The 26,951-nt window shown below is 44.7% G+C and overlaps 1 protein-coding gene across 2 annotated transcripts in view; it reads right to left on the bottom strand.

Moving 5' to 3' along the window:
• Window positions 1–4,703: 4,703 nt before the first annotated feature.
• Window positions 4,704–26,951, bottom strand: part of LOC140463803 (ras-related protein Rab-37-like) — a 139,349-nt gene continuing 117,101 nt past the window's right edge. For both annotated transcript variants that reach the window (XM_072558136.1, XM_072558135.1), the window contains 5 exons: window positions 25,648–25,700; window positions 12,197–12,262; window positions 10,679–10,735; window positions 9,800–9,876; window positions 4,704–7,982 (listed from right to left, as the gene is read on the bottom strand). In XM_072558136.1, the coding sequence (XP_072414237.1) occupies window positions 7,877–7,982; window positions 9,800–9,876; window positions 10,679–10,735; window positions 12,197–12,262; window positions 25,648–25,700 (359 nt within the window). In that variant the 3' untranslated portion in view covers window positions 4,704–7,876. The remainder of the gene's footprint in view (window positions 7,983–9,799; window positions 9,877–10,678; window positions 10,736–12,196; window positions 12,263–25,647; window positions 25,701–26,951) is intronic.

Consider the following 26,951-nt stretch of genomic DNA (forward strand, 5'->3'; position numbering starts at 1 on the left):
TCATAATCTACTCCCTGGCCTTCCAGTGACTCTGGTTTCTGGTCTATTCTTGGTCCATAGTCAGTCCCCTGTCTCTGATACTTCACTCACCTGGACCACTGAGGGTGACCTACGACAAGACTCTCGCAGATGTGGGCATTGCATTCCTGCACTTGTCCTGTAAGAACTCATACAATCCCAGTCAGAGAGGGTTTGGCATCTTGGTTTAATCTCCAAACCAACCACACCCTCGTCATCGTGAAGTGCCCAATTTGAGATTGGCTATCAGAATTGAGGCTGGACTGTTCAGGACTGTCTGACAGCTGGACCTGTTCCTTGCTCAGCTGTGCTGCTGTCAAACAGGATAGAGACAGCAAAATCACAAACAGTAAAGATCAGCGAGAGACAGTTATAGGAGAGAGGAAGTGCTGGAATAGAAATGCAAACAAGCTGCTGTAAGGAATGGGCAATGACAGGCAGCTTTGGGCTGGGGGATGCTGTGTTGGCTCTGACATTGCTGGCACCTGGACAGCTTGGCACTGTGCCATCCACACATGGTTAACGGTTAGGCTGGTGTGCCATATGTAGGCTGGTTGCACAGCCCCTTCTTGTGTTGGGGAGGAAGCTGGAAGGGAAGCCTCAGCTTTGCTTGGAAGCATCTCGCAGACATTCCTAACACGATACTGTGCTCGACTCTCCGTTTGGGTAATCCAATTCTCTCAAAGCCCATGTTGTGCGAACTCTGCAAAGCACATTCCTGTATCACTTAGATGAGCATGCCAAGAATCAAGCAGTGGTTCTGAGCTGGTTTATGTTAAAGTAAATGTTGGTTAATCTACTACAAACAAGAGCCCACAGTTCAAGGCTCATGGCTGATTCCACCTTGAAGAACTTTCCAGATGGTTCTATACCAATCAGCTATTTCTCAAAGTTGCAGCTTTTTCTATAGAAAGCACGTCATTCCTGTCGAAATTCAGTTAATTAGTGGAAACAGCAAGATCCCACAAACTCCATTTCAGCAGTTAATCTGTTTTAGTGATGTCACTGAGGATAAATGTTGGAGCTAACACGAGAGACGATTCCTGGCCTCTTGTTCAATGCAGTGCAATGGGATCTTGGAGTGCTCCCTTCAGCACTGATCCTTTGTCTCCATCAAACAATTCCTGGACAGGGACTGGGTTTGATACAGTGTAAAACAACCTCTACTCTTTTAAAATGAAAATAAAGCTTTCTGTACTGTTTTAAACCAAAAGTAAAGCTTGACATTGATCGTGTCAAATACTCCCAGGACAGATACTGCACCGAGTTAGATATGGAGTGATGTTTCCTCTATATTGTTGTATAAACACAGGCATAGTAATTCAGTTAATATAGTCACCATTGTTATTCACAATAATTTATTAAACATCTAGCTTTCCTATCTCAAGTTTCTTCTGCTTCCTTGTTGAATGTCTTAGATTTTTCTGACTGGATCATTCATTTCATCGCTTCCCTCAATTAGTCAATTTGACATGACCTTTTGTGTATTGAACCCTTCACTTAGTGATTCTCTGAGCATTCCTGATGTTACACAAACCATCCCCCTACTCAGTCCCTCCTCCCTTCACTCTGAGAATTCTTGAGTTGGAATATCATCTTTAACATTGTAACATAGTGCACAGTGTATTACAGAGCATCATCGGATAAAATTTGACATCATTGGTCCTAAAGAGGCATTAAGAGAAATGATCAAAGAGTTGGCCTGAGAGTTAAGTTATAAGGAGCGGCTGACAGGAATAAACAGCCGGAGAGGTTTTGGGAGGAAAGTCGAGCCTGGGGCCCAGGCTACTGAAGGAATGGTTACTGGGTGCAGTTTGAAGCCTAGAATTGGATGAGCACAGATATCTTGGAAGCTTGCAGAGCTGGAAGAGATAAGAGAAGGATTGAGAATATTAAAATTGAAGCAGTTTCCTCGTGGTCAGCGAGTATAGTGGTGGAACACAACTTGATACAAATAGTAATATAGGCAGCAGGCTTTTAGCTGATTTCAGAATGACAAAGGATGAACATAAGGAGCCAATTGATGCTGCTCCACCTTGGGCTTTAAATCCACTTTCTAACAAGTGTCCTTTATTCTTAAATGGTCTAATGCCTCTACAATGAAGGTAGATAAAGGAGAATCAGGCGATACAGTGTGCTGTATTTGGACATTCAAATGACATTGAATAGGCTGCCATACAAAAGGGTTAATACACGTTAGGGCTCATGGAGTTGGAGGTAAAATGTTGGGCTAAGAAGTGGGTGTGGTGTATATGGATTTCGGTAAGCCATTTGTTAAGGTTCTCTGTGGCAGGCTCATTCAGAAAGTTAGGAGGTGTGGGATACAGTGAAATTTGGTTGTCTGGATACGGAATTGGCTGGCGGAAAGAAGACAGTGGATGGAAAGTATTCCACCAGGAGATCGCTGACCAGTGGTGTCCTGCAAGGATCTATTCTTGGGCCTCTGCTCTTTGTAGTTTTTATAAATTACTTGGATGAAGAAGTTTGCCGATGACACAAAGGTCAGGGGTGTTATAGATAGTGTTGAGGGCTGTTGCAAGCTTCAACAATACATTGACAGGATGCAGAGCTGGGCTGAGAAGTGGCAGATGGAGTTCAACCTGGATAAATGCGAAGTGATTCAATTTGGAAAGTTAATGACAGGATTCTTGGCAGTGTGGAAGAAAAGTGGAATTTTGGTGTCCATGTACATAGATCCCTCAAAGTTGCCAGGCAACTTGATAGGGCGGTTAAGAAGACATATAGTGTTTTGGCTTTCACTAACAGGGGAATTGATTTTAAGAGCCATGAGGTTTTGCTGCAGCTCTATAAAACTGTGGTTAGACCACACTTGGAATATTCTGTCCAGTTCTGGTCACCTCAGAGGAAGCTTTAGAGAGGGTGCAGAGAAGATTTACCAGGATGCTGCCTGGATTGGAGGGCTTGTCTTATGAAAAAAGGTTGAGGGAGCTAGGACTTTTCACACTGGAGAGAAGCAGGAAGAGGTGTACAAGGTAATGAGAGGCATAGATAGATTGGATAGCCAGAGACTTTCCCCAGGGCAGAAATGGCTGTCACGAGGGGTCATAATTTAAGCTGATCGGAGGAAGGTAGAGGGGCGATGTCAGAAGTTGGTTCTTTACACAGAGAGCGGTGGCTGCGTGGAATGCACTGCCAGCAGTGGTGGAGATATTAGGAACATTTAAGCGACTGCTGGACCAGCACATGGACTGCAGTAAATTGAGGGGTGTGTAGGTTAGGTTGATCTTAGATTGAGATAAATGCTTGGCACAACATGTGCTGTATTGTTCTATGTTCTATATTCATATGGATAGGGATTAGGTTAATAGACAGGAAGCGGAGTGTGAGCATAAATGGGGCGTTTTCAAGTTGCAGGCACAAGGATCAATGCTCAGGTACCCAGCTATTTATAATCCAGATTAATGGCTCAGACAGGCAGTAATGTTTACTGATGATCTCAATCAAGGAGGAAATGTAAGTTGTGTGGGGGTCACAAAGAGATACAAACAGGTTAAATGAATAGGCAACAAGATGACAGAGATAGGATGAAGTGAGGAAGTGTGAAATCATTGACTGTGGTCATCAGATCAGAAAAGCAGAATATTTTTTAAATTTGTCAGCTAACCTATTACATTTCTTGCAGGAGCACACACAAATCTCTCTGATCTTCACATTTATGAATTTTTAAAAAAATCATACTTCCTCACTTCATCCTCTCTCTCCCATATTGTTGTCTATATCTCTTTTTGTGATCTCCTCACAATTTACATGTCCTCCTTGATTGATATCATCCATAAACACTACTGTCTCTCTGAGCCTTTAACCTGGATTATAAATAGCTGGGTACCTGAACGTAGATCTTTGTGCAGCAATTTGAAAATGCTTATGGTTTGCTTCCAGAATATTAATCTATCCCCTATCAATGCGAATATCTTACTCCAACTTCATTTGTCCTGATCTGTATTAAACTTATGCTTGGAACCAGCAGAGGTGGCAGAGGCAGGCCCGGTCGATTCATTTAAGATACGCCTGGACAGATGTATGAGCAGGTGGGGAGCAGAGGGATACAGATGCTTAGGAATTGGGCGACAGGTTTAGACAGTACATTTGGATCGGCTCAGGCTTGGAGGGCCGAAGGGCCTGTTCCTGGGCTGTAAATGTTCTTTGTTCTTTGAGTGATGTTTGGATATCCAAGCTCATCTACTGGCTCACCTTTATGAGTTATATCCTTGAAAATCTTGAATAAATTTGTCAAACAGGAAACAAGATTGAAGACAGGATTGTGAATCCTTGGAATGGTCCAATCTGGAGGTGGTAAATTATTTATTGAGAGGATTTAGAAGCAGACCAACTAAGGTAGGGACAGTGTCATCTCACTGGGTACTCCCTTAACTCAGTCTTTCTCAGAATCTCACACAGTGGCTATTTTCTCTCAGCCAGTGTTTCCTGACAAACGTACTGTTACTGCTAAACCACAAGCTGAGTGCTGGCTAACTACTGCTCCACAGTTTAGGTCTTTTGAGTCAAAAAGCACAGGAGGATATTTGGATCATTGTACCCATCCTGGCTCTCTGAAAGAATAATTTTGTTAGTCTCCTCTTTTGTTGTTTCCCAAAAACCGAGCACACATTTCCCCATCAAGTACTCATCCATTTTTCAATGCAATTTCTGAATCTGCTTTCACAATCCTTTTACACAGTTTATTCCAGATCATTGTGAGTCACTGCATAAAAGAGAAATTCTTGTCTCTTCTCTAGTCTTTTGTCAATACTTTGAATCTGTATTCTCTGGTTTCCAGACCTTGATCACTTGAAGTAGTTCTCTTCATGGGTGAATTATCAGAACTTAAACTTAGCTGTGGACCAGGACAGGAGTGACAGAATGACATGAAGCTCCTTCAGAGGACCCCTAAGCTCCTTTAGAGGACCCCTGACATCAGGAGTTAGGTGTGAGTTTGGCACGATTGAAGGCTCAAATAGCAGAAGAATGATTGGTGGGGGAAGGGTAAAGTGAGGCTGATAAACCACGTCATAGAGTCGGACTCTTCTGTGACACTGGGGAGATGCCAAGGATGGGCTAACATTGCTCATATGAGGGACACCTCCATTTTTGGCATAAATAAGTCAAAGGACACTTGCCTGGAAACTCTTAATACATCAATTTCTGTCATAGGCACAATTAATTTTTTTCAAAAGCTACACAACTGAGGAAACTTCCACTAAAACAAGTAATACATCAGAACAGTAATCTCATTACCCAGTACAAAGCAAACATGTTTTTTATGTACAATTTCATCTCAAGATTAAAAAGCTGCAATTGGAGATATGTATAAAATGTCTATCAGCTGACCTGCACCTCCCCCCCCCGCCCCATTCAGAAGGAAACAAATGTGACTGTATTTCAAATCATGCTTAAAAAAAAATAACATGGCATAACAGGAGGGCACAGAAAGATGGCATCTGGACTGTCCGTTGGCCATGGTTTGCACAGTACATCATGGTCTCTGCACAGCTTTCATAAACACTGAACATGGGAATGGAATGGTAGTTGGGAAGAGAGTTGGAGATGGGAAGGGTTACATTGTACTGTGGTCAGTGCACATCAGTCTACATTCCACACAAACAGGAGCAAAGTCTCTGAATTAAGCTGCTCCACATCCACACAGTTTGGTACCCAGTGGCCAGTGCTGTCTGTGTGTGTGTGAGGAAGGAGAAGTGGGCAACATGTGAAGACTGGACTTTCAGGCTGCATGGGAATAGAAGGAATCCATTCAGCCCCTCAAGTCTGTGATGGCTGATCTAAAGCTTAATAACACTTTGACCTTGCCTCACAAAAATCATTCCCAGTTTGAAGTTTTCGGTTGAGACCTGCCCCTGTCTCCAGCCTCCACAGCGTTTTGGGAGAGTGGGTTTCAGATTTCCACCTCCCCTCTGCGTGAAGGAATGCTTCCTGCCATCATCCCTGACCAAGCTGACTCAAATCTAAAGATTGTCCCTCCCTTGTTCTGGAATCACCCCAAGAAAGAAGATACCGTTTCTCTCCATTTATTGTTTTAATTCTTTAAACATCTTGATAAGGTCACTGATAATTCTGTCTGCTGCATTCAGGGGATTATATGGCTAGTCCAAAGCAGACATAATGTAACTTTTTGAGACCCAGTATCATTCAGATGAACATGAACACAGGAAGGATCAGGCGTAGGCCATTCAGTCCTTCCAGCTTGCTGCACCTTTTAATTAGATTATGGCTTATCATCTCCGAAATTCTAATATTTCCTATCCCTTGATGCCAATCAATCCACACTGCTTTCCTCTCGAGGCTGGAGATCCATCATGAGGGGCACTGTCAAGTACGGAGTGCAAACTATCGACCTTGGATCTCTCCAGCTGGACCATCCAGTTCATGCAATAATTTGGTGAAACTCCAAGGCTTCAGTTGTAGACAACTCTAGAGGAAGGTAATGGGTCAGAGGAGCAGTCGGGCGAGGGGTTGGAGAGAGAGCTGAATAAAGCCAGGGACTGGATAGGACTTTGAGCTGACAGCAACCGCCCCCTCAGACCTGCAGGGTCAGTGAGAAGGCACCTGATACCCATGGAATCACTGGTCTGCTGGTCTGTTCCAAATGCCCTTAGGCTCTATGTAGTGCGCTCCTTGGGAGCACAGTGGGTGGGTTAATGTGGAAGTGGTGAGACTAGGAGGTGGTAGGTAAAGGGAGCTGGTAGAGTAATAGGGGCTGGTTTTGAGACATCACGGTCAGTATTTTGCCTATTACGAGCTGGTAACTGTGCAGACTGTATGAGCTGCATCCAACTGCTTACCTGAATTGAGGTGATATCAGAAGGGGATAAAATACCAAAAACCATTCAAGAGAAGTCTGTCATAACAATTTCCACTGCAGGACAAACCTGTGGATCCTGCTTATCTCCAGCAAGCTGTCCAATTAGCATGCTAGAGAGTTTCTTGAATTCAGAGTCTCTTAGAATCCCAGGGGAGTTGCAGATGTCCCACTAACAGAGAAACTGTTTTGTATTGTGGATGTCACATCACATGGTACAGGTACAGAATGGACAGGCACAGAAAGCATATCAACCAGGGATAGATATAGGATTTGGGTATGGAATGTCGTAGACGAATAGTATAGATATAATTATGGGACAGGAATGGTCATAAAAGAGCGTGGCACAAATATGGGTATGTGATGTCTACAGGATGGAAAAGAGTATTGGATAGGTATGGGCACAGGGTGGGACTGGTATAGGATGGGTACGGCTAATTTAGATTTGTAAAATAGGACCAATATGAGATAGGCATGGATAGATGCAGGACGGGGCTCAAATGTGGATTGGAGGGAAAGATATGAGACAGGTACAGGATGGTATGGAATGGATACAAGATGGTTATGGAAGGGTACAGTGCACTACTGACAGGTACAGGCTGGGAAAGGATGGGTACAGGGTGGATATAAGATGGAAATGGGTTTGCACAGGATGAGTATAGGATGGTTACAGGACAGGTATAGGATGGGTACAAGATGTTTACACAACAGGTAAAGGATGCATAAAGGACGGTTACAGGACAGGTATAGGATGGGTATAGAATGGTTACAGGACAGGTAAAGATGAGTATAAGATGGTTACAGAAGGGTACTAAGTACTACCAACAGGTACAGGCTGGGAAAGGATGGGTACAGGGTGGGTATAAGATGGATATGGGGTTTGCACAGGATGGCTACAGGACGGATACACTGCTGAGCATGATTTCCAATGTACAAATAGTGCATGTTTCACTAATCTTTCAGAGCCAATCAATTAAGCCGATTGCTACTCTGAGCCCTGAGTCCTCCAATCAGAACAGCCCCTTATTCAAAGCCACAACAGCTGGATTTTTCCCGCTGAGATTCGATGTACTCATCGATTCGGAATTTGGGTTCGTTGGGTTGATTGACAGATCTGTGTTTCAGCTCCCTGGAATGAGAGAGAGAACATGCATTATTACTGCAGTCTGTTTATTGACACCCCTCCCCAACCCTACATCCCATCCAGCTGTGGGAATCTGACTGACCTGTATCTGTCCCATACCCTCTTCAAATCCACCCTTTCCCAGCCCATTAACCCACGGAGAATCCAGACCATGGAAAAGAGCCTGATAGAACCAGGCATTGGAATGGTGCCATATCCTGTCCACATTAAGAATATAGAACACTACAGCTCAGTGAGGCCCTTTGGGCCTCAAAGTTGTGTTAAGCCTTTGACCCACTCCAAGGTCAAACTAACCTACATACCCTTTATTATTGTACTATCTTCCTTGATGTATCCGACTCTACTATCACCGCTGGCAGTGCATTCCACACACCCACCACTCTCTGTGTAAAGAACTGACCTCTGACATCTCCCCTAAACCTTCCTTGAATCACCTTAAAATTATGCCTCCTGGTGATAGCCATTTCCACCCTGGGAAAACGTCTCTGGCTATCCACTCTATCTACGCCTCTCATCATCTTGTTACACTTCTATCAAGTCACCTCTCATCTTTCTTCACTCCCATGAGAAAAACCTAACTCCCTTTCTTCATAGGACATTCCCTCCAGTCCAGGCAGCATCCTGGTGAATCTTCTCTACACCCTCTTTAAAGTTTCCACATCTTTCCTCTAATGAAGCAACCAGAACTGAACGCAATATTCCAAGATTGGTCTATTCAGGGCTCTACAGAGCTGCAGCGTAATCTTGCAGCTCTTAAACTTCAATCCCCCTCCTAGTGAAAGCCAACACACCATATGCCCTCTTGAAAACTCAATCAACTTGGGTGGCAACTTTGAGTGATCTTTGGACATGGACTCCAAGACCCCTCTGTTCCTCCACACTGCCTTTAACCCTGTATTCTGCATTAAATTCAACCTTCCAAAATGAATCACTTCACACTTTTCCAGGTTGAACTCCATCTGCCACTTCTTAGCCCAGTTCTGCATCCTGTCAATGTCCTGTTGCAACCTACACCAGCCCTTCATACTAGATACCACTCCACCAACCTTTGTGTGATTGGCAAACTTACTAACCCACCCTTCCACTTCCTCATCCAAGTCATTTATAAAATTCACAACAAGCAGAGGTCCCAGAACCAATCCCTGCAGAACAGCACTGGTCACCGAGCTCCAGGCTGAATACTTCCCATCTACCACCATCCTCTGTCTTTTACGGGCCAGCCAATTCTGTATCCAGACAGCCAGATTTCCCTGTATCCAGTGCCTTGTTACTTTCTGAATGACTCTACTGTGGGGAACCTTATCAAACTCCTCGCTAAAATCCATGTACATCTCACCTACTGCTCTACCAACATGTTTTGTCACATCTTCAAAGAATTCAATAAGGTTTGTGAGGCATGACCTGTCCCCTCATAAAGCCATGCTGACTATTTCTAATTAAACTATGGTTTTCCAAGTAATCATAAATCCTGTCACTCAGAATCCTCTCTAATAAGTTGCCCACCACAGATGTAAGACAGATCCCAGGATTATTCCTATTCCCTTTCTTGAACAAGGGAATAACAACTGTCACCCTCCAATCATCTGGCACCACTCTAGTGGATAGTGAGGACACAAAGATCATTGCCAAAGGTGCAGTAACCTCTTCCCTCGCTTCCTGCTGTAACCTTATTCCACAAAGCTCAATGAACACAAAAACTATTGGATTATCTGGTTGTCAACTAGTTGGTCTTTACTGTCCCTTTATTGACTTGCTCTGAACAGTTCTGATAGCCCATATTCCAACATCAAATCCAAACTTACTTAGCCACAGCCAGAAATGCCAGCTCAACATTGATACCAGTTTTGGCACTGGTCTCTATGAAAGGAACTCCATATTCCTGTGGATAAGAGACAGGCATATTATTAGTATAGGATAAGAGCTTGGATAGGTTCTGAACATCTTACACATCCTGTCACAGTCGATGTTTCGAGCATGTTCCTGATGAAGAGCTTATGCTCGTAACATCGATTCTCCTGCTCCTCGGATGCTGCCTGACCAGCTGTGCTTTTCCAGCACCACACTCTCTGATAATGAAAGATGAGCTTAGATCCAGGAGCTGATTTTACAATGGCAGCCGGCAACCTTACCCATCATGGCACACATGGCAAGGTACATATGTGGGTTCGAGAGGTGAACCCATTGGGTTTTGAGGAGACAACTAAAGTATTACTAAGCATCCTTCACTTCCTCAGACATCCCAAATCTCCTTAAAGCCAATAAAAATCTGTGGAAGTGGAGTCACTATTGTGATGCAAAATATGTGGTAGCTAAACTCGATGTAGCAAGGCACCATAAACACCAATGTATTAATATCTTATTAATGGTGATACTAAAGGCTTAGATGCTTGGAAGCACACTGAAGAAAACTCCCCTACTCTTCCTCACATAATGCCAAGGGATCTTCACACCTTGAAGAGCACAGACCAGGCTACAATGCACTGTGTTGCACTTTCCCAACCTGCACTGTAGTGATTTAGGTGACCAGGTTCTGGAGTAGGAATTGAACCCCCAACCTCCTGACTCAGATGTAGGAGGTGCTACCCTTTGAGACAACTAAAACTTGTCGATTTCACATTGTGCAGAGTGGCTACTGTATATGTCTGAACTGCATTTCACTGATACGAGTGTGTTCAGCTTACCCTGGCCAATTTCTCGCCTTCTTCTCTCTTGATGGCTCTCTCACTGGTTATGTCAGCCTGCAATGAGAAAACAGAGCAATCTGGATGAATGTAGTGTGTTTCAAGTGGATATGTATATGTGACACAATTGACGATTCAACTGGGTAAGAAGCTGTATGATGATCAAAAGATGGTGATGGTCAAGGGAGATGATGGTCAAGGAATAGTGATAGTCAAGACACAGTGATAGTCAATAGAGGGTGGTCAAGAGCTAGCTATTGGTCAAGTATGAGCGACAGGCTATACCATATCAGAGCAAGTATAAGAACAGTGAGAAGGACCAAGGGTCAAAAAATACTTTCTGGATGGAGATAAAGGAGCATACATGTGGGAAAAAAGCAGTTTATGTGCATTATATTTATTCTAAATAGATAATATAAATCCTCCCATTGGATCTCCATTATGATTCACATTATTCCCAGTCACTGGGAATGTGTCAAATTATTTAATGATGAACACTGTGTCTTGGATGAGTGGAGATGAGGAACAGATATTATGAATGAGAGATTGTGGGCATAATAATATAACAGACAGAATTCAAATGGGTGGAAGGATTGGATGTTGTGTAAGATTCTTTGAAGTACACCTTAACATCTAGAAGAATTGTTAGAATACAACAACAAGGTGGTGAAGACTTTAGAGAACAAGCCTCAAATTTGGGGGGGTGGAGATCATGAGAACTGCAGATGCTGGAGATCAGAATGGATAAAGTGTGGAGCTGGAAAAAGCCTCAGCAGGTCAAACAGCATCAGAGGAGGAGGGGAGTTGATGTTTCAGGTCGGATCAGGTCTGATCATTCTGTTGAAAGGTTCTGAGCTGAAACGTTGATTCCCCTCCTCCTCTGATACTGCTTGACCTGCAATGCTTTTTCTACTTCCACCCTTTATCCACTCAGCTCTGGGGGGGTACCAAAGCCCAGACCATACTCTGTCCTGATTTATTATACCACTAGCCAATGGGCCATTCTCTTCTTCCACTGTAATGAAATTGTGTAAGGGTTTCTCTTCATTCTCCTCTCACCCAGTTATTTCTAATGTATATTAATCCAGGCTGACCTTCTTCCACCTTTGCTGGCTGAAGATGATGCAGTGCCATTCCCTGGATGCTAACAGTTCCTTATTCAACTTATCTCTCTATGAAAGTGTCTTAGACTGTTTACCCAAGTGGGAAGGGACAGCCCATTCCAAGCATCTCATCTACTTCCAGTCTAAATCTCGAAGCTGTCAGGATCACTCACTGATGTCCTCCTCTTCAGCCAAATGGCACTGAGGTGAATTGCAGCACCCATGTTCTTCAGTGCTTTTCATGGCCCAATCATGACACCTTTCTACAGAACTAAACCTTGGCAAAACTGGAAATGACGAAAGCAAGTCAGTGTTTCAGTTATGCAACACTTTGCTAAAACTGTCATGTTTCCACACTGTAAAGATTCTATGATTCTATGAGGTAATAATAAATGACATTCAAATTAGTACCCACCTTGTTACCTAGCAACATGATGACCACGTCCTGTTGTGCATATTCATGTACCTCAGTTAACCAGGCCTGAGAGAAAATGCGGCAGAAAAAATATTCATCAGATTTTTATAATTAACTAAAAGCTCACCACCTTTAGGAAACAGAAGTGGCAAAGTAGCAATGCAAGGTCAACCCTGAGGCTCATACACAAGAGTCAAGTGACAGCTCCACCTACTGGCAGTGACAGTGAAATTTGCAAAGCTACATCAGTGTATAGTCAGCAACAACAGGGAGGGAAGTAGTGGGGCAGGGAAAGAGTTACTGAGTGAAGTTCCTTCTATTCTTTTAAACTGAAATTAAATCTCCCCTCTACTCTTTTAAATTGAAAATAAAGCTCTCTTTACATTGTCCCCATCAAACACTCCAAGGACAGGGATAGCTTGCAATTGGGTGCAGGGTAAATCTCCGTCTACGTTGTCCCCATCAAACATTCCCAGGATAGGGATACCATGTAGTTGGATACAGAGTAAATCTCTCTCTACACTATTACCATCAAATGCTCCAAGAACAGAGACAGCATGGGGTTAGGTACAGAGTAAATCTGCCTCTACACTGTGCCAATCGAGTGCCCCCAGCACAGTCATACGAAAGTATGTGTTTAGAGTTTGTCTTCTGGGCTCTGTATGCCATTGGCCTTGGAGAACGTATCATGTGGATTGAGTGGAATTCAACCAAGGCCATAAAGTTTAAATTTGGAGGACCAGTTGCAGAAACCAACTTGTATTTTTTGAGTAAAAGACACTTCTCTGGGGTGATCTAGTTGAAATGTTTGATATGATTAAAGGTGTCAATATGGTTGATAGGGTCAAGTTTTTCTGGGCCCAAATTGTAACATGAGATCCATTTGGGGTGGTGTTGGGTAAGTTTACTTCACATCAAGAGGTTTTGGACACCTGGACTTCTCACCCACAAAACACTCTGGAGGCTGAAAGTCAATGGGACCTTTCAAAACTGAGAGTGATTGATCCTTATTGGGCAATGGTCTCATGGATTGTGATACCAAGGTGACTAAATAGATTAAATACATATCTGTAAGTATCTAATTACAAACAAACAAGATTGAAGGACCAAAAGGCCACATCTTGTTCTGAAGGGAGCCTAGACTTTCAGAGAGAATAAGGAGAATGAAAATGTGGAAGTTGCTGTCGATCCTAGTGTGTCAGGTACAGCAGAAACAGTGGTTAAATTTAGCATGGCTTCTAAGCAGTCTGACTCACCAGCACTATTGGTTTAAAACAGATAAAGAGAACCTAATATGATATTTTGAGAGTTCACTGCTTCAAGCATTATTATAGCTCATTAAGTAATGAGCTGGGAGGAGAGCTTTGGGAAATTTGTAGCTCTCTAACCTCGATCTGCTGCTGCAACTCAATTGATTTTCTGCACTCCACCTCCATTCAGTCTATCTGTTTCACGTCACATCTATGTCAACAAGCGTCATCCTCTGGAATAAAGCACTCCAAATGAGCCTTGACATTTCCACTATCAGCTTCACCAGGGCTATGCTTACACAATAAATAGGTGCTAACAGCATTCACAGCCCTACTTCCTGTCATAAACAAATAATCCTCTTCAGTTTTCAATTCTCCATCCTGCAAAGTCCCTGCTTCCTGAATTCAATCAAGACTGCTTGCCCCTGTCCATCTCAATCTCAGTATTTATCTTAATTCTCAGCAATTTGAGGGGGAACTGGCTGCCCCCCCGGATAAACAGCAGCAGCACAGATACCAATTAATCATACATTTAACCAATAGTCATAGCTCCACCTCCTCTCCCTGATATACAAAATGCTTTTGAGTCTCCCATTCAATTCTCCCTTTTTGCCTGCAATCTGAGAGAGGTTGGGTAATCCGAACTTTGTGGTCACATACATTACACTGCCTACTCCCTCTTACAGGGGTTCTGCAAAATGGGGAATTCAGTCCCAGGGTATGTGGCCCATCCACAGCATGTGAGAGGTTTTCAAGAGTTCTGCCTAATCATTGTCTTTTAAGAATAAAACCTTTTTTAGAAATGTGATAATTACCAGCGATGCTGCATTCAACATTAAGATTGAGATTTTATTTTCAAAAGAGTTTAATTCATCATGCTTGAACAGTCAGCAAGTTAATCCAAAGTTAATATACATCGTCAACAGTACTAGCCGAGTGGAAGACACAGCTTACCAAACTGTAGAATGTTCAAATCCTGCCAGGGTTGATGGTGGAATTTGATTTCAGTAAAGGATATCTGGAATTAAGAATCAAATCTGTACATCTCTATGACTCTATGAAACCATTGCTAATTGTTGGAAAAACTTATTTGGCACATTAATGCCCTTTCGGGAAGGAAATCTGCCTTCCTCACCTAGTCTGGCCTACATGTGATTCCAGACTCTCAGGAATGTGGTTGATTTTCAGCTGCCCTCTGAAACGGCTGAGCAAGCCACTCAGTTGTATTAATCGCTACAAAGTCTCAACAAAGAAATGAAACCACATGGATCACTTAACATTGACATAGGCACTGGAAAAGGCAACAACAAAAACCGCCCTAGCGACCCTGTAAATTCCTCCTTACTTACATCTGATTCATTTAATTTATTTATTGTCACGTATATTTTGTTACAAAATACAGTGAAAAGTAAACTAACTCCACAGAGGCTGGTATCCCGTCATCAGCTCACCCTTTACTTACATGTGAGAGTCCTTGACACAGATCCAACTCCCTCAGAGACAGCTCTCAGAGTGAACAGAACCTCTGACACTCCTTTCTTTTATATTGAACTCAAATTTCACTATCATTTCTAGAGGAATTTGAACCCATGACCTGAAGTACTTTAGCCTGGGATTCTGATTCAGTAACATTACTGCTACTCCACCACCACTGCCCTGACACTCCTGTTTTTATTTGTCAGCCAAGGCTCCCTGATTGAACCAGATTAACAGCCACAATTAAGGAACTCATAATCTGTGAAGTCTACCTCATTATAATCACTACAAATCGTGCTGTTATACTTTCGCCACTTTCCAGCGCCATTTTAAAATACAGAAAAATAAACAAAAACATATAAAAGCAAAATAAATAAAGTTCAACTTTACAGTTCTCCTTGTTCCTCTCACCATGTTGCTGAACAAGAATTGCCACTCTCCGGTGTTATCTTGCCTCCGCTACCACCATCATGAGTCCTCGCTGGGCCTCGCCAATACAGTTGCCACTGATGTTGCTGGCCCAAAATTGGCTCATCTGCCTAAAGTCCTTGAAGCGCTTTTGCCCAAGACGTCGATTTTCCTGCTCCTCAGATGCTGCCTGACCTGCTGTGCTTTTCCAGCACCACTCTCATCTAGAATCTGGTTTCCAGCACTTGCAGTCCATGTTTTTACCTAGAGTTCGCTCCCGTACTACCTTGCCGACGGAGCCACTGCCGATGCCACCAGGCCCTGCCTTCATGAGACTGTGCTGGACACAGATGCCGGGGGAACCCAAATTCATCTCTACTCTAGTCGGCGCTGAGCCCACCTCGTTGATGCAGAAACTGCTGGGAATTCAAACTCACCATGAATCAACGTTGGGCTTACCTTGCCACCATCAATGCTGCTGCTATCATCATGACCTAGCTCTTCACAGAGCTAAGTAAAACGAAGAAAAAAAATGAGAAAAGAGAAAAAAAGAAATGCAGATGGAGTGGATGAGCCCCAGCTGAGGAGCCCCACTCTGCCGCCATCTTGGATGCTCATCTAGGGCTTGTCCCCAAATTGGGAGAGCTGTCTCACAGACTAGTCCAACAACAGACTGACGTACTCATACTCATGGAATCAGGTAATGTCCCAAACTCATCCCTGGATATGTCCTGTCCCAGGAGAGACTTGGCGGGTGGCACAATGGTATACAGTTAGGATGGAGTTGCCCTACAAGTCCTCAATATTGAGACCAGACTCCATGAAGTCTCATAGCTTCTGGTTAAACATAGACAGGGAAACCTCCTGCTGATTACCCCATTTCCCTGCACTTGGTCCATATCCTTCTAAATCTTTTAAATATTGTTAACATACTTGCTTCAACCACTTCCGCGAACACCCTCTACCTAAAAATGTTGCACCTCAGGTTCCCATTTATTTTATTCCCCTCTAACCTTAAACTGATACCCTCTGGTTCTGAACCCTGGGAAAAAGACTGAACTCATTCACCATATCCATGCTTTTATAATCTTGTACATTTCTATAAGACCCCCCTCAAGCTCCTACGCTCTAAAGAAAAAGGTCCTAGCTTGTCTAATCTCTCCCTATAACTCAGACCCTTGAGTCCTGGCAACATCCTTATAAATTCCTTCTGCACTCTGTCCAGTTTAATAACATCTTTTTTGTAGCAAAGTGACCAAAACTGAACACATAACTCCAAGTGAGGGCTCACCAACATCCTGTATAACTGCGACATAACTTCCTAACGTCTATATTCTGAGGGAGAAAATATGGGTCCCGGCCTCCCCTTAACAGGGTCACAGAACACACAAGATAAAATGTCTGCATTTAGCCACTAAGCCTACCCACAATGCCTCAAACTGGCCAAATCATCCGCCCCAGACATCACACATACCTCAGGACATGACTCATCCAGCCCCAGACCAAGAGAATTTACTTCCTCAGATTAATTTATAATGTGCCTCCCACTCCAAAATAGCCCAGCACCTCCGAAGCCCTTAGGGCACAGCTGCTCCCACTAGGAGTCAAGCCTTCACAAAGGGCACACAGAAAAGGAGGAACCAAAGGTACTTTGTTTCCCCCTCAACTATACGAACACATTGATACCAGGATGAAACCCATTAACACCTACTCCAGCCAAGGATCGGAATCATCTGAGTCAAGTAAGAAACTCATTGTCAGACAACAGACACTTGAATCTCTTCAATGAATAAACTTTATTTCTCTTTGTTGTACAACTCACACCATTCACACTTCATTCAACTCACACCATTCACTTAACGCACACTTCATTGTTGTAAGGGTATAAAACTCCACTGTATTCTCTATTCAGGGAAGAAGCTATGGTTCCTTCTGAACAGCCTGTCAGTAACTGTTTCAAGGTAAAAACAATGACTGCAGATGCTGAAAACCAAATACTGGATTAGTGGTGCTGGAAGAGCACAGCAGTTCAGGCAGCATCCAACGAGCAGTGAAATCGACGTTTCGGGCAAAAACCCTTCATCAGGAATAAAGGCAGTGAGCCTGAAGCGTGGAGAGATAAGCTAGAGGAGGGTGGGGGTGGGGAGAGAGTAGCATAGAGTACAATGGGTGAGTGTGGGAGGGGATGAAGGTGATAGGTCAAGGAGGAGAGGGTGGAGTGGATAGGTGAAAAAGAAGATAGGCAGGTTGGACAAGTCAAGGAGACAGTAACTGAGCTGGAAGTTTGAAACTAGGATGAGGTGGGGGAAGGGGAAATGAGGAAGCTGTTGAAGTCCACATTGAAGCCCTGGGGTTGAAGTGTTCCGAGGCGGAAGATGAGGCGTTCTTCCTCCAGGCATCTGGGTGGTGAGGGAGCGGCGGTGAAGGAGGCCCAGGACCTCCATTATCTCGGCAGAGTGGGAGGGGGAGTTGAAATGTTGGGCCACGGGGCGGTTTGGTTGATTGGTGCAGGTGTCTCGGAGATGTTCCCTAAAGCGCTCTGCTAGGAGGCGTCCAGTCTCCCCAATGTAAAGGAGACCACATCGGGAGCAACGGATACAATAAATGATATTAGTGGATGTGCAGGTGAAACTTTGATGGATGTGGAAGGCTCCTTTAGGGCCTTGGGTAGAGGTGAGGGAGGAGGTGTGGGCACAGGTTTTACAGTTCCTGCGGTGGCAGGGGAAAGTGTCAGAATGGGAGGGTGGGTCGTAGGGGGGTGTGGCCCTGACCAGGTAGTCACAGAGGGAACGGTCTTTGCGGAAGGTGGAAAGGGGTGGGGAGGGAAATATATTCCTGGTGGTGGGGTCTTTTTGGAGGTGGCGGAAATGACGGTGGATGATTTGGTTGATGCGAAGGTTTGTGGGGTGGAAGGTGAGCACCAGGGGCGTTCTACAGATACAAAAACACCAGCAACAGTTCTCCTTCAGGATCCTCCGCTCCACGCTTGCAGCAATGTGCCGTCACCTAACCTCTCTACAGTCAGCCCTGCCTCAGCTGAGGGCCACACTCTCTCAGAATTGCAAAGGACACACTCTGTACTACATCCTCAGGAGAATTCATACTCTCAACAAACAGTATTTCAATTCCATCTCAAACATCAAAAACTGTAAGTACAACAAACTTTTATCCACCCACCTCCATAACCAGCGCTCCTCAAACATTCCAGAAGATTCCCCTGGCCTCGGAAACGCCATTAGCCATGCAGCTGACGCAGCTACCACCCCCACGCTGAGTGATGATGTCACTTCCGCCCCCATCATGGCCACTCCCACAGCCACTTCCGGCCCTCACATCATCGCTGATGCCACACGCTCAGTGACTCCCGCCACCCCTACTGCCATGATCACCACCACTTCCGCCTCCACCAGCGCCACTCACCTGCATTCTGCTGACACACCCCCCACAGACCCCACTGTCACTATCCCCACACCCCAGAACCCCGAAGGCAACATTACCCCAGCTCATGCCTCCACCCCCATTCCCCCCACCATCGCACCCACTCCAGATACTGGCTCTGACCCCACTCCCAGCTCTACACCCGCACCAGATCCCAGCTCCCGGCCCTGCCGAGTTTTCACCATCCCTCCAGACCTCCCACTCACTGAGGACGAACGATCAGTCCTCAGCAAAGGACTCACCTTCATCCCCCTCCGTCCACGCATCAATGAATTTAATACACGTCGTGACATCGAACAATCCTTCCGCCACCTCCGCCTCCGAGCTTACTTTCACAATCAGGACTCCCGCCCACCTTCCGAGGACCCCTTCGCCCACCTCCAACACACAGCATCCACCTGGACACCCCGCGCTGGCCTATTACCTGCCCTCGACCTCTTCATTTCCAACTGCTGCCGGGACATTAACCGCCTCAACCTGTCGTCCCCCCTCCCCCACTCCAACCTCTCACCCTCACAACGCGCAGCCCTCCAATCCCTCTGCTCCAATCCCAACCTCACCATCAAGCCAGCGGATAAAGGGGGCGCAGTGGTAGTCTGGCGCACTGACCTCTTCACCGCTGAAGCCAATGCCAACTCGAGGACACCTCTTCCTACTGCTCCCTCGACCATGACCCCACCCCCCATCACCAAACCATCATCGCCCAGACCATACAGAACCTCATCACCTCAGGAGATCTCCCACCCACAGCTTCCAACCTCATAGTCCGGGAACCCCGCACTGCCCGGTTCTACCTCCTTCCCAAGATCCACAAGCCTGACCACCCTGGCTGACCCATTGTCTCAGCATGCTCCTGCCCCACTGAACTCATCTCTACCTACCTTGACACTGTCCTATCCCCCCTAGTCCAGGAACTCCCCACATACGTTCGAGACACCACCCACGCCCTCCACCTCCTCCAAGACTTCTGTTTCCCTGGCCCCCAACGCCTCTTCTTCACCATGGATATCCAATCCCTCTACACCTCCATTCGCCATGACCAGGGCCTCCAAGCCCTCTGTTTTTTCCTCTCCAGACGTCCCCAACAGTACCCTTCCACTGACACTCTCATTCGTTTGGCCGAACTGGTCCTCACCCTTAACAATTTCTCCTTTGAATCCTCCCACTTCCTCCAGACCAAAGGGGTAGCCGTGGGCACACGTATAGGTCCCAGCTATGCCTGCCTCTTTGTTGGCTACGTAGAGCAGTTGATCTTCTGTAATTACACCGGAGGTCCTAGGCCTCCTTCACCGCCGCTCCCTCACCACCAGACGCCTGGAGGAAGAACGCCTCATCTTCCGCCTCGGAACACTTCAACCCCAGGGCATCAATGTGGACTTCAACAGCTTCCTCATTTCCCCTTCCCCCACCTCATCCTAGTTTCAAACTTCCAGCTCAGTTACTGTCTCCTTGACTTGTCCGACCTGCCTATCTTCTTTTCCACCTATCCACTCCACCCTCTCCTCCTTGACCTATCACCTTCATCTCCTCCCCCACTCACCCATTGTACTCTATGCTACTCTCTCCCCACCCCCACCCTCCTCTAGCTTATCTCTCCATGCTTCAGGCTCACTGCCTTTATTCCTGATGAAGGGTTTTTGCCCGAAACGTCGATTTCGCTGCTCGTTGGATGCTGCCTGAACTGCTGTGCTCTTCCAGCACCACTAATCCAGTAACTGTTTCAGCAGAGTCATGTCTCTTTCACGATGTCGCTCTTTGTTAAATAAATCCTTGTCAGCTCTCAATCTGATTTGTGTGTTTGTGATCTCTGATTAATTGGGCTAAATTCTCCGACAATACTCAATGCCCTGATTGATGAAGGTCAGTGTGCCAAAAACCACCTTCGCTGCCCTGTCTACCTGTGACTCCACTTTCAGAGAACCGTGTACCTGAACTCCAAGATCCCTCTGTTCCACTGCACTCATTAAGGCCCTGCCATTCATGAAACCCTTGCCTTGATTTGACTTTCCAAATTGCAAGACCTCACACTTATCTATATTAAACTTCATTTGCCATTTCTTGGCCCATTTCCCCAGCTGATTAAGGTCCTGCTCCAATTATTTCTGATAACCTTCCTCATTGTCCATGATACCACCTACTTTAGTGTCATCTGCAAACTTACTAATCATACCTTGCACATTCTCATCCAAATCATTGATATAGATAACAAACAGCAATGGGCCCAGCACCGACCCCTGAGGTACATCACTAGTCACAGGCCTTCAGTCCGACAAGCATCCTTCCACTTTTAGGAGAAAGTGAGGACTGCAGATGCTGGAGATCAGAGCTGAAAATGTGTTGCTGGAAAAGCGCAGCAGGTCAGGCAGCATCCTGAAGAAGAGCTCATGCCCAAAACGTCAATTCTCCTGCTCCTTGGATGCTGCCTGACCTGCTGCGCTTTTCCAGCAACACATTTTCAGCATCCTTCCACTATTACCCACTGCTTCCTACCATCAAGCCAATTACGTATCCAATTTGCCAGCTTCCCCTGCATTCCATGCAATCTAACCTTCCTGTGCAGCCAATCATGTGGAAACTTATCAAAGGCCTTACTTAAATCCATATAGACTATGTCCACTGCCCTGCCCTCATCAACCTTCCTGGTCACTTCACCAAATAACTCCAACAAATTGGCTTTATCTCTCATGCACAAAGCCATGCTGACTACTCCTAAATAAACCCTGTCTTTCCAAATGCATGTATATCTTATCTCAGAATCTTCTCAAGAAACTTGCCTAATACCAATGGTAGATGCTTACTGGTCTATAGTTCCCAGGTTTTTCTTTACAGCCCTTCTTGAATAAGTGCATAAACATTTGCTATCCTCTAGTCTGCTGGCACCTCACCCATGGCTACTGATGATGTAAAAATATTAGCCAGGGCCCCCTACAATTTCTTCTCCTGCCTCTTCCACTGTTCTTGGATATATCTGATCAGGACAATCAGACTTATCCACCTTCATACACGTCCAACATGTTCTAACATGTCCAACACCTCCTCTACTGTGACATGGACTGTCCCCAAAATATCACCATTAACTTCCTCAAGTCCCCAAGACTTCCTGTCTTTCTCCACTTATTATCCATATATCCTATATTCACATCCAAATCAAAATGACAAAAAGTAGTGTACCCAGCACTGATCCTTGCAGTGCACCGCTGATCACAGGCCATATGAAAAGAAATTTCATAATACTCTGAGTAAGTGCATTCCTAATACAAAGAAAAATTCCAACGGGGGGTCCCACTATCTACGGTTAACTAAAGAAGTTCAGGTAACATCAAGTAAAAGGCAAAAATGTGTGGTGGGTCAAATGACTGGTCAGAATTGAGTGAATTGCAGAGATTGACAAATAGGTAATCAGGTCTAATAAATTAGAGTATGAGCGAAAGCTAGCTAGGACTGTACCAACAGATAGTTTCCAGGATATCTGTAAAGGAAAAGAGTAGGTTAAAAGGAACGTTGGTCCTCTCAAGGGTGGAAACAGGGTGCTAATAGTAGATAATAAGGAAATGGTGATCTAAAGAATAAATACAAATAGAAAACAAATCCCAGTAGATCAGTGGTTGAAGGAAGAGAGGTACCTGGTAAAATTATAATCACCAGGGAAGCAATACTGAGCAAACTGATGGAGCTGCCAGTTCACCAATCCTTGGGTATAAAGGACTTCAAAGGTGGCCAATGAGGAAGAAGTTGCACTTGCATTAAACTTTCCAAATTTAAAAATAGATCCTAGTCAGGTCCCATCAGACTAGAAAATGACAAATACAACTCTTCTTTTGAAGAAGGGAAGAAGGCAGAAAACAGAAAACTCTGGGCCAGTCAGTTTCATGTCTGTCATGGGTTAGAGTTAGGGTTAGGGTTAGGGTTCAGGTTAGGGTTAGGGTTAGGGTTAGGGTTCAGGTTAGGGTTAGGATTAGGGTTAGGGTTTAGATTAGGGTGAGGGTTAGGATTAGAATTAGGTTTCCGGTTTAGATTAGGGTTTGGGTTAGAATTAGGGTTAAGATTAGAATTAGTTTTAGGATTATGGTTAGAATTAGGGTTCGGATTAGGGCTAGGGTTAGGATTAGGGGTAGGATTAGGGTTAGGGTTAGGATTACGGTTAGGAATAGGTTTAGGATTAGGATTAGAATTAGGATTCAGATTAGGGTTAGGGTTAGGATTAGGGGAAGGATTAGGGTTAGTGTTAGGATTATGGTTAAAGTTAGGATTAGGATTAGGGTTAGGGTTAGGATTAGGGTTAGGATTAGGATTATGGTCAGGATTAGGTTTAGGTTTAGGTTTAGGGTTAGGGTTAGGAGTAGGGTTCAGATTAGGATAGGGTTAGGGTTAGGATTAGTGTTTGGATTAGGGTTAGGAGGTTATAATGAGACAACTGGAAAAGTTCAAGGCATTCAGGAATAGTCAGTATAGTTTTTTGAAAGGGAAATCATGCCTAAGCAATTTGTTAGATTCCTTTGAAAACTGTCTATCTGAGATTCTTTACACTTTTATTCCAATTGTCAAACATTTGTCATGGATTTGAATCCTTGATTCAGAAGTAGGCTTCTAAATTTACTTTCCATAGCTGTTTTTGCCTTCTCCAAGTTGGATTTGACAACTTAATCTAGCCCAAATTTGATAGTCTATTTAACTACACGGGTCTGCAGAGTTAAACTTGATATCATTCCCCTCAGCCCAACCTATTGCTTATATATTTGTATGTGATAGCAGCAGCCACTGGATGGCGATCAGGACAGGAGCTTTACTTGATACCTGGTCACTCAGGCCCATCGAGCCCCCAGTGAGACAAATGGACTCAGTTTTCATAAGCTCTAAAACCTTTCTAATAGCCTACTAGGTCACAGGTTCACTGAAGAGACTCACTCCAGAACATAATAGAGCAGAGTGGCCATGATCTTGTGCCTGGCATTTCTGCTCCTGCTTCTGTGTATTCGGGAATCACATTTCACCAGGTTGTAGTCCAGCAGGTTTATTTGAAATCACCAGCTTTCGGAGCAACAGCCCCTTCATCAGGTAAAATGAGAAGGAGGAACACAGAGCACAGAATGTACGGCCAGAGAGATCAAGGGCAGAAAGATCAAAAGATCATACAAATGATGTGAGTGGAATGTTGAGTCTCTGCAGATGACCAAGGTGTTGGATGGTGTGAATAAAGTGTCAACAGCTGAATACCAATTAAGCTTCTTAACACTTCCCCAAGACTGTTTCTGCCCCTCAAGGCTGACATTGATAGTTCCACGCATTGTGACATTCTCAGCAATGACTAGTTAATTAGAGATAAAAATTGAAGGTGCACTTTATCTGAAAAAAAAGGCAGCTTATATCTCATCCTTGGCATGTTTTAACTGAGAACATGGCTCTTCCTGGACATATTAGGGTTAAGGTTTGAATTAGACTGAGGGTAGGAAACCTTCCTGATCACTTTCTGGTTGAGAGAGAACAGTGCATATTGGCAGCTGGAGCTCAGTGGGTGGTATTCTCACTGCTGACTCAAAGGCTCTGGGCTCAAGACCCACTTTATGACTTGTGCATGGAAGATCAAGGCTAATGTTCTCGCTGAGGGGGTGCTGTACTGCCACATTTTGGATGCGATATTACTCTGAGACCTGACTTTCCTTCTCAGTTAGACATTAATAATTCAACTGCACTATTTAACTGAAAAGCATGGCAGTTATCCTTAGTATTCTGGTGAATATTTATCCTTCAATCAACATCATAAATCAACAGATTATTTGGCAAGTTTTATTTTGCCGTTTGTGGGAGCTTGCTATGCATGAATTGGCTGTTGTACGGCCTTACCATGTCAATTTACACTAAAAAGTACCTAGTTGACTGCAAAGTGTTTTGGGATGTCTTATGGCCAAGAAAAGTGCGAAGAAATGTGATCTTCCTTTCTAACAAAGGGCACAGCCCTCCCTGGATGTATTTCAATTGAAGGTGGGAGCATTTTTAGACATTAGAAAAGGCAGGAGATTGACGCTAGGTAATAGAATTGGACTAGATCATTCAGCCACTGCAAACCCAATGGGCTGAATGGCCTCCTTCCGTGCAGTAACAATTCTGAGATTCTGTGACTTTTGCTGTCAGCTTGAGATGCAAATGTGGCTTGGTTTAATGCTTTCTCTGTCTATACTGTGTCAAAGTACAATTCTAGGGTTATGTGCTTGACACTGCAACACTGAAAGTGTTCCAACAGTGCAGTACTCTCTTGGTGCTGTACTGTGTCAGCTGCCTGGATTACTTACTGATGTTTGTAGAGTGGATCAGTGAACCCATGACCTCCTGGTTCAGAGATGAGCTTGTTGCTCTGAGTTGACATTCAGTTTGCGAAGGTGACTAAATGATGAAGCTTAGAGTCATTGAGTCATACATAACAGAAGGAGCATTTTATCCATCTGCATCAACCTATCTACGTTAATCCCACTCTCGAATTTGATCATGGTGAAAACAGTGGGCATTGAAACAAGGAGGGTAAAAAGGTTGGCTCAGTGGTTAGCACTGCTGCCTCACAGCGGTAGGGTCCCAGGTTCGATCCCACCTTGGGCAACTGTCTGTATGGAGTTTGCATATTCTCCCCGTGTGTTTGTGGATTTCCTTCCACTGTTCAAAGATGTGCAGGCTATGTGGATTAGCCAGGGGAAATGCAGGGTTACAGAAATAAGGTAGGGCTGTTAGTCTGGTTGGGTTGCTCTTTGGAGAGTTGGTGTGGGCTGAATGGCCTGCTTCTGGATTGTATGAAAATGGACTCTCCTTTTGCATGATTAATGCAAGATCATTCCACCATCTGAATTCCCCAAATTTATTTGCCTGAGAGTCAGGAAATTTGAAGCATCTTACCCTGATGTTGTCAAACGATGACTTGCTCGTGATATCATATAGCAGCAGCAGTGCTGTAGAGAGAGAGGGAGAGTTTAGTTTCAGTCAGTCATAACCAACCCTTACAGCGTGCAGCAGTCAACCACTCTCACCACCATCTCTCTCTCTCTCTCTCTCTCTCTCTCACACACACACACACACACACACACACACACACACACACCAGATCAGTTGACAATATGGAGTTGAAATCAACCTGCACTGGCTCCAGCAACATCTCAGATTTAAAATTCCCACCCTTGTTTTCAAATCCCTCCATGGCCTCATCCTCCTTATCTCTACAGTTGCTCCGAACCTCCAACATTCAGAGATTACTGTGGTCTTTTGATTCTGACTTCCTGCACTTTCCTAAATCTCACAGCACTCCGTCACTGTATCTAGGTTCTGGAATGTCCTTCTCACACCTCTGAAGCTGGCTTTTCAACATGAACCCAGACCTTTGGCCACCTGTCCTTATATCTCCTAATGTGGCCTGGTGCCAGATTCTGTTTGTGCAGTGCCAAGTGGACCACTCGACATTGGTTCAAGGCACTATGGAGATGCAGGCTGTTGTTGTAGTGGTTCGGCCGGAATCAAGTCAAGGAGCTTGGTAAGGAGCTGGTGAGACAAAGCTATAAGTGAAGTGAAAGTTGAGTAGTCCTGGGTGACCACAGGCTGCTCTCTCTAATTAAAGAGAGGTTTCTGGTGTATAACTTGACGGCCACCATGTTTCAGGCAAGGGACAAGTTTGAGAAAGCAGGGCTCTCATAATGACCTTAGCTGGTACAGGAATTGATCTCACACTATCGGCATCTCTCTGCAGCACAGACCAGCCATCCAGTCAACTGAGATAATGGACCCCCAACAATCAAGCCAAGCTATTTCAACAGCAAGGTCACCATTAGGGCAGCACAGTGGCTCAGTGGTTAGCACCGCTGCCTCACAGCGCAAGGGACCCAGGTTCGATTCTTGCCTTGGGTGACTGTCTGTGTGGAGTTTGCACATTCTTCCTGTGTCTGTGTGGGTATGCTCTGGTTTCCTCCTACAGTCGAAAGATGTGCAGGTTAGGTGAATTGGCCAAGCTAAATCACTCATAGTATTCAGGGATGTATAGGTTAGTTGCATTAGACAGGGGAAATGTAAAGTAATAGGGTAGGGTCATGGGACCTTGTAGGAAAACCTTCTGAGGGTCAACGTGGACTTGTTGGGCTGAAGGGCCTGTTTCCACACTGTAGGGATTCCTATTCTAATTATAAACAGGTTCAGTGCACAAAGTAGAGTTTGAA

The sequence above is a fragment of the Chiloscyllium punctatum genome, chromosome 39 (genome assembly GCF_047496795.1).
Source record: "Chiloscyllium punctatum isolate Juve2018m chromosome 39, sChiPun1.3, whole genome shotgun sequence".
NCBI lineage: Eukaryota > Metazoa > Chordata > Chondrichthyes > Orectolobiformes > Hemiscylliidae > Chiloscyllium > Chiloscyllium punctatum.